Consider the following 8,791-nt stretch of genomic DNA (forward strand, 5'->3'; position numbering starts at 1 on the left):
GATAATAACATTGAGTGTATAATTATATCCTTACCACTTCAAATATCTTCAAAATTTTTTAACTCAAATGAACTCTTATTTCTGGATGTTCATCTTCAAAGGTCTCTACTGGGTCTTACAAAAGACAGGTCTATGAAGTGCCTTCGGGAAAACAGCTTATGGACCAGGCAGTGATTGACAGAATAACATGGGCCACTTGGACCAGGTACCTAATTCACACAGATTCACTCTTGCTACTGGAGTAAAAGTTCAGATGTCTCCCACCTGGAAAGAAAACCATAGGTCTGGAAATGACCATATTATCATGAAGGATACTGCAACGCTACTGCGTTTGAGCTATATTTTTCTTTAAAACATGCCTGATTGATCTGGCAACAGAGTAGTCGTACATTATACAGTCACATGGGAAGAATATATAGGCTCCACTTGAGACCACTGGCAATTAGCCCAGTCAAGGTATTAGATGCATATGGTCTCTGGATGGAGGCTATGAGTTTTCGCGCTCTTTAAGTACCCTTTACAGCTTTTGATCCAGCATCTAAGGCAGCAGTTCTCAAACTGTGGGTCGAGACCCCAAAGTGGGTCACAACCCTGTTTTAATGGGGTCACCAGGGCTGACTTAGACTTACTGGGGTCCGGGGTCGAAGCCGAAGCCCTTGGGCTTCAGCCCTAGGCAGTGGCACTCAGGTTACAGACTCCCTGCCTGGTGCTAAAGCCCTTGGGTTTGGTTTTGGACACCATCACCCGGGGCGGCGGGGCTACGTCAGACTTTGGTCCCCCCTTCTGGGGTTGTGTAGTAATTTTTGTTCTCAGAAGGGGGTCGTGGTGCAATGAAGTTTGAGAACCCCTAATCTAAGGCAACCTGAGAGATCATACATCCCATTCTCCCAGTTAATTGAATGTGTTGCAGCAGTAGCTGGAAATAGCAATTTGAGGGCAAGTCAGGAAAAAATATAAAATTGGTTTCAAATAAAAACCTGTGATACAAGCCTGTGATCATTTTAAGTTTTACAGAGCCTATTAGAGCATGTGTAGTAGACAGTGCTAGATTATATACAGTACTGCTGTTTACCATATGAGAAAAATATGATTATTATTGGTGTATTCAAAAATATACAAAAGAAATCATTGTATAAACAGATATTATATTTAAAATTATATTTTATTATGTTTGACATTCATTTTTTTTAACTACATTGTTTTATTTTACATTGTATATTTAATTACTTTATTTTGATTTTTATAGAAATAAAAATCACTTTTGCCATGCTCTAGGCTCATTTGACAACTCTGTAAAATCACAATGAATACAAAATAACAAATCCTGCAATATACCTTCATTCATGCACTAAAGGTTAATTGAAAAAAACATTCTTTTTAAAAACAAAAAATCACCAGCCCCATATATCTCCCACTTTCTCAAAACCCTGAACAAGAGCTGGGATCTGTAGCATGCCCTGAAATTTGGAATTCACTCCCCATAATGGTATGAAGTAGCTCAAGTCTGCCAAAGTCACTGGGTCTTTAAAGAGAGAGAATGTCCTGCCAGCAACCCATTCCTTTTCAAAACAAAAGGGTTCCTGATCATAATCGGGATAGCATCAGATAGAGGGAGAATTTTCAGGTCAGCAGGTCCCAAGCCATTTTTGCACCTATTCATTTTATGATTTAATAGTGAGTTGATTAATTTATTATATTCCTTGTTTAATTGTGTTTGAAAGAAACACTGTCAGTTGACCTAGCCCTAACTGTATCATAACTTTATTTTAAAATATAATACTCAAGCCTGATCCAGAAACATTCTAGCATCCCAAATTTTCAGCATATAAATTATAATCCATCATATAAACCAGTGCTGGGTTTCTCTTCAGGTTGTGGAATGTACATGTACATTATAATTAAAGCTAGCCAGAGACCAATAATTTCATTTCATGAGGATTTTCGAGGTTTGAAATGTATTTTAGATCCAGTGCAGGATGAAAACCAAACCTTTCAAAAGTTTTTGCAAACTGGAAAGTTATTGAAATGTCAGTTTTCAGAGCAAAAAGGTTAGCTTTTGATTTGGATCTCTCTTTCTGGAATGGACCAGGGTCTGCCCTGGACCTCGGGAACCTTTCGGTCAAAAATGCCATTAAAATTCATACAGCTCCACAAAACGTTTTAATTTCCGTGAAACAGCATTTTCCCATGAAAACATATTTCACAAAAAATGTTCTGACTAGCTCTAATTGTAACATCTCTGTTCAACTTCTGTACATTGTACTTCACATAATTTATTTTTCTATATTTGACAATTGCCTCATTGGTCAATTTTAACTATCAGTTTCATCATCTGCTTTTTAGCTTTGTTAGCCATGTTATGTTTTTTTTTGGTAAATTGTTTACTTTAATTCCAGATTCTCATAATCACAGAATACTATAAAAATCAGTTTATTATTTCTAAACCTATTGCTTTTCCTACAGTGCATTAGTTGCCAAGGGGGCCCTCTCACCCTTCTATTTCAGTATTCTAGGGGATGAAGTAGTTGGAATCTGGTCCAGGCATGCTGAGAAAGCTGATGTGAACTGTGCCTGTGTCTCTCACTCTGGAATCAGCCTTGTAACAGGCGATGACTTTGGCATGGTCAAGCTGTTTGACTTTCCATGTCCTGAAAAATTTGTAAGAACCTTTTGTTTGTGTGATTGTAACACAAAGTGCTTTTGATTTTGTGGCATCCTATAATATCTCTGGAGGGAGGGTGATGGTAGTGCTTTTCCCCCTGCTGAGTTTAATAGCTTTGTAATGTATGCATTTAATTGTAGCTCCATAGTCTTACAAGCTTGCTTGCTATCCAGGATTCCCTAAACCCTTGTACAATAGCTGTAGCCACAATCCATGATTTCAAATAATCTTAAAAAACTAGCAATAGTACTGCTTGCTATCTTGCATTAATAAAGTGCCTTCATTATGAAGATCTCAAAGCACTCTACAAATGTGGATAAGTAACACTATCTCCATTTTACAGATAAGGAAACGGAGGCACAGAGGTTAAGGACTTGTTATGGAAACAAACTGTGACTGCACAGTATAAATTAACAGCAAAATGGTTGCACTTGTGTCCCTATCTGTATGTGATTTCATGGTAACAGTTATTGTTTGGCTGTTAAATCCCTTTAGTCAGAAAGAACATAATGAAAATGTAGTGGAAATTTAGAGTTCATCACTGGCTCCTGTAGCAAGGAGACAACTTTCTGAACTGTGAACAAAGAACATGATTTCTCTTAAGCCATGTCTTCACTACAAAAAAAAAAAAGAAAGGTGTGTTCTGATGGGAAGCCTAGGCTTTAACTTCAGCCGCTGAGTAACTCACATGAAAACAATTGCATTGTCTTCACAAGGATTTGAACTTGTTACACACCTTTGTTTGAAGACAAGGCCTTAAGGCAGAAATCTGTAATTTCTGTGTAGAATGACGTCAGAAATAGTCTGTTCACAAGCTGGAACATGATGGCCAGTCATGAGAGAGAGTCAGCGGAGGGAGCAGAGCATGAGTCAGAAGAAACAAGAAATTGGCCAAAAAAATAAAAATAAAAGGAAAGTAAAGAAAATTGGTTTTTAATTTTTTGCCCCCATTCCCGATGTCTCCTCCCACTCCTGCCACAGAAGGTCTCCCTTACATGCACGTATCTGCACATACAAATACTGCCCACCTCACAGACACCCATCTGTGGAAAGCAGGCTGTTACGGGGCGATCCTCACCTCTGCGGTGCCTCCTGCTGGCCTCCCGGGGAATTAGCTCGCCTGCCTCCAGAGTGCTCTCTGCAGGCCGGTGTCCTGCATGTCACTGGCCCCCATGTCCCTCCCAGACCCCGGTGCCCCTTTCTCTTGGGGGCTGCCCCCTGGCAGTACCCCCCCAGTTTCTGGGTCTCCCCACCCAGGGGAACCCCCACCCACTATCCCCACCTCGCCTCAGTATCAGGCTACTGCCAATCACCATCTAGCCCCCGTTCACTGGGGCAGACTGCAGTGTACAAGCCACTCATCACAGGCAAGGGGGGTTTGGACCTGCTGCCCTCTGCAACCCCAGTACCCTTCTGGGCCTTTAACAAGGCCTGCAGGGTTTCCAGGCCAGAGCTCCCCAGTTCCTCTGGCCTTCCCCCAGCCCTGCTCCACTCTAGGCACCCTGTGAGCTCCTAAGCAGCCAGGCCCTTCCTTCTCTAGAGGCAGAGAAAGACTGACTCTGCTCTTGGCCCACTGCCCTCTTATAAGGGCCAGCTGAGCCCCGTTTGGGGTGTGGCCACAGCTGAGCCTGCTTCCCCAATCAGCCTGGGAACTGCTTGCTCCCAGCCACAGCCCTCTCCTGGGCTGTTTTAAGCCCTTTAAGGCCACCCCGCTACACAGGCACATTCAAAAAGAGCAGTGGTGGGCTACCCAAGGAGGACTTAGGCATTGCAACGCTTAGCATTGCCGCACTTGAACTTAGGTCTCCTACCTCCTAGGAAAATGCCCCAATCACTGAGCTATGGGGTATTTTGGGGCTGATCTGTGTCTCAGTTTCTCCTGTTAAAGCTGATCTACAGTGATATAAATATTTGTTGGAGCAGCGTAACTAGAACCTGGGTCTTCCATCTCCCAGCTCCCTGCCCATTGGGCGTTCATGCATGTGTGTTTGTGTGTAAAAATTGCTTTATACCCCACTGGATAAAGGCATTAAATTGTCTTTAAACTGGGGGGTGTACACCCCCCCCCCCATAGTTTAGAGACACCTCCACAACCCATAATTTAGAGACAATTTAATAGCTTCTGCTTTACACTCCATGGTGGATGCATTTCATGAAATGACCTCTTTAGCCTAGGAACATATGGAGCATTTTAGTCCCTTCTAGATACATTATACTAAACATTATACACACACTCTTTTACTCTTTCTTTCTAAAACAGTCCAATGAGGAGGACTCATGATCTTTCATGTTGTTATTTTTTAGGCAAAACACAAGCGATTTTTAGGTCACTCGGCCCATTTGACTAATATTCGATTTACAAGTGGGGATAAATACGTTGTCAGCGCTGGAGGGGATGACTGCAGGTAGGTATATCTTTCCATTCTTCCCAAAAAGTAGTTAGAAATCTAATATGTTTACTCTGTATGGACAATTCTTAATGGTGCAGAGATAATGTTCAAGTTCAGAATCTGAGACATTTAACCAGTTGTGTTTGTTCCTTATAGTTCATAAAGAAACAGTCAAATATTTACAACACCTGATTCTTCTTATTTAAGAGTGGTATGAAGTACAGCAATGCACTAAAATAAAAAAAATAGACTGTAATGGCCAATATAGTTTGACATATTTTTTAATTTAATGGAAAATAATTTTTATTGATGTTTCTTTTATATTAAACATATAATAATTTTTAATCTCTCTTAACTTTTTGAAAATGCAGCTTATTTATCTGGAAATGTGTGCATATGCTTCATTAAGAGAGACATGGAGCCTTTGCAAAGAGGACACTGCGGAAAATTACAGGCATGAAAGACCCATGAGAGCAATGAGACATTCTACAGTGCCCTGCATGCTTACGAAATGGTGCTGATCTAAGACAGACAACAATCTGTCTCTGAAATAGAGTCTATCAGAAGAATAGATTATAACAAATATGCTGCGCCCCCTAGATTTGCTACAGTATTGGATAATCCATGTATGGATTCTATTCACTGCCAGACGTTGAAAAAGAAACACATGGATAAAAGGAAGAAGTGAGTTGTGGATCAGTGTACAGTTTCCCAATAAGATAGTGAGGTTTTAATCAAGAGATGTTATTTCTGACCTAATGCTGTATGTTGATGCATTTATTATCAGCACGAATGTGTTTCCTTTAAATTCTGGGGATTGAATATCATTGAAACAGATTACTCCTTCTTTTTATTACTGAAAGGAAAACCATCTAGCAGTTCTTAAATAAAACTACACAGTATTTTAATAAAAGATTAAAGTAATAAAATGGGATATGACATTTCTATGAATAGTCAAAAAATGAAGCATTGTCTGGTGAAGCAGTAATAGTAAAGTTTGCTCCTTAGACCTGCAGTATTCATGTGCTTAGAGGCCTGGGTCATAATCCTGTTTGATGAATGCTGTTAGGCATGCATGAACCCATTCTTTAAGGCTAATTTAGTGTTTTTGTTGCACTTAAACATTAAATTAGTTCCATGAGCAGAAACAGATTTGCTCACTTTGCGAGTGCCTTGCCCACAACCTAAAAGTCTAACTCCAGTTTTTGCCTTGCGATAAAAGTGTTCTCAGTGGAAGGGAGATTACTGTTGTGTAACTTGACTGAGCTGCTAGCCTCTTTGCTGGAAATATGAAATAAGATAATTTTAGTCTCTGTAAAGACTGGGGTCATCACCAGTTGCAAAAACAGAATTTCACAGCAATAGGAATTGTTGATTTTATTTTCTCAGTATCACTTGGAGGATGCAGAGAGAACATAATCTTTCCAAACACTGGTATTTTGTACATTCAGATATTTTAACAGGAATAAAACTAGTTGGAAGAGATCTTTATTCAGCTCTCTCTCCTGATTGTAATGTAACATTCAGTCATAACTCTTCTTTAAGTAAGCATGCATATTAAGGATATGGGCCTGCTTGTAATGCTTAGCATAAGAACATATTCTAAATGGCAAAATAACACAGACTTAAGCATTTTAGTGATGATAAACTCCAGGAGAAAGTTGCATTTTTGGTAAAACTGGGGAAGACTGCTACAATTGTTTAATTGAAATGATCATGCAGTGGAGGTGTGCTGTGGGCTATATCTGTTTTTTAAGTCGGGCAGTTATTTTTCATGCAACATGAAAGGGAGCAAAAGTAACTAGCTCACAGATTGCATTAACAAAGTGCTATTAAATGTGAGTAGTGTTACTATGGTCACAGTTGTTATTGTCTACTTACGTCAGCGTTTGTTAAGAATGGCATTTGATTCCAGGTTGAAATAGCATAGCTGTTGTTATTCACCTCTTTTATCATTTTACTCCAAGTAAATGTAAAAATGAAACAAATAAACCTCAACACCCACTGTAAATATCTTGTGTGTGGTGGGGAGAAAGGGAGAGATTGCACAGAGTAGATGAGAAAGTACAAAGAGACTCAGTCTGACCTCTATACTCTTCCATGTTCAACAATGCTTGCTGTTATGTAATATAGGCCCTACCAATTTCACAGCCCTGAAAAACATGTCACCGACTGTGAAATCAGCCCTCTCCCGGAAATCTGATCTCCCCTGCTGCGCGGAGCCCAGAGCTCCTAGTTGCTATTCAGACCGCGCTGGGGAGGGACAGGAGTTTTCCTTCCCCTGCACTGCCGCTCTTGGTGGGGAGATCAGACGCACCTCCAGAGGCAGTGCAGAAATGAGGGTGGTACATCCTCACTTCTGCGCTGCAGCAGCCCAGGAGTTAGGCTCTGGGCTTCCATTCCTCCACCCCCCCTCCACCCCCCAGGGCTTCTGCCACAGCACCAGGCAGTGAGCTCAGGGCTTCCTTCCACAGCAGAGCTTGCTGGGCTGGGGGCTTTTGCTCCCGGTGGCTGCAGCTGGGGCAGTCTGGGCTCTGGGTTTCTGCCCCTCCACTCCCCACCCCCCCGGCTCCTGCCACGGCTCTGGGCGCCTGGGGGCTTCCACTCCGCAGCTGCAGCCAGGACTCGGGGCAGCCCGGGCCAGGAGCTTCCTCTGCTGCTCCAGTCAGGGCAGCGCAGGCTTGGGGGTTTCACCACCTCCAGCCAGGGCACCCTGGGCACCTGCCCCCTTGGCCTCTACCATGGCTCCAGGTGCCGAGCTCGGGGTTTCCTCCCCCGGCAGCTCCTCCCAGGGCTGGGGGCTTGTGCTCCTGCCAGCTGCAGCCAGGGCAGCCTGGGCTCAGGGCTTCTGCCGCCCTCCCACTCCAGCTGGGGCTCTGAGCAGTCCAGACTTGGGGCTGCCCGGGCTCGAGGCTTCAGCCCCACAGCTGCAGCCGGGGCTCAGGGCACGCAGGCTCAAGGCTTCTCCCCCCGCAGATTCTACCGGGGCTCGGGGTGATCCACTAGGGGCTTCTGCCCTGGGGCTTCTTCGGGGACTGGAGCACCCATTTTTCCTGGGGGACCTCAAATTGGCCAGGGGGCTCTGCCTTCATCAGTTCATGCCAGGGACAAACAGCTAGGAGCCCCCCAGCTGGTGTGTTCCCAGAAGCATTGTGGAGGGGTGGGGAAATCCTACCCACCTTCACCTCCGGGAACCTCCTCTAACTGCAGGAAGCTGGGAGGGTGCTAATTTTGGGACCCCCCTACAACAACTTTGCAACCCTTCCCCCCCCCCCATGATTCCATTTTGGGCGTGAACCCTCACAGTTACAACATCCTGAAATTTCAGATGTAAACATCTGAAATCATGAAATTGACCAATTTTAAAACCCTCTGGCTGTGAAATTGTCCAGAATGGACCATGAATTTGGTAGGGCCCTAGTAGTATTTAACACTATTGACCCAACAAATAATCTCATACAATATGTTTCCTATATCTAACTAGAGTGTCTTTCACAATAGAAAAATGTATTGATCTAATATCAAGTGTCTCAGGCAGGCAGGATTTGGAACAGATGATTTGTTGCCATTACCACTAGAGTACAATAGCTTCACTAACCACACAGCTGCTGTTCTAAAGTATAAGGTGCTAGGACTAGGGTCTGTGCTAGGGTACACCACTGACTCAGGTGAATTGCACCTGACGACACAGATGTGAGATCAGAATCATGCTGCAGCTTTACTCTTACTGCCCATTATT

The 8,791-nt window shown here is 43.0% G+C and overlaps 1 protein-coding gene across 4 annotated transcripts in view; it reads left to right on the forward strand.

Moving 5' to 3' along the window:
- Window positions 1-5,460, forward strand: part of EML5 (EMAP like 5) — a 329,289-nt gene extending 323,829 nt beyond the window's left edge. For all 4 annotated transcript variants that reach the window (XM_065403925.1, XM_065403928.1, XM_065403927.1 and 1 more), the window contains 4 exons: window positions 102-205; window positions 2,506-2,659; window positions 4,967-5,067; window positions 5,424-5,460. In XM_065403925.1, the coding sequence (XP_065259997.1) occupies window positions 102-205; window positions 2,506-2,659; window positions 4,967-5,067; window positions 5,424-5,460 (396 nt within the window). The remainder of the gene's footprint in view (window positions 1-101; window positions 206-2,505; window positions 2,660-4,966; window positions 5,068-5,423) is intronic.
- Window positions 5,461-8,791: the final 3,331 nt, after the last annotated feature.

This window comes from Emys orbicularis, chromosome 4 (assembly GCF_028017835.1).
Source record: "Emys orbicularis isolate rEmyOrb1 chromosome 4, rEmyOrb1.hap1, whole genome shotgun sequence".
Classification (NCBI taxonomy): Eukaryota; Metazoa; Chordata; order Testudines; family Emydidae; genus Emys; species Emys orbicularis.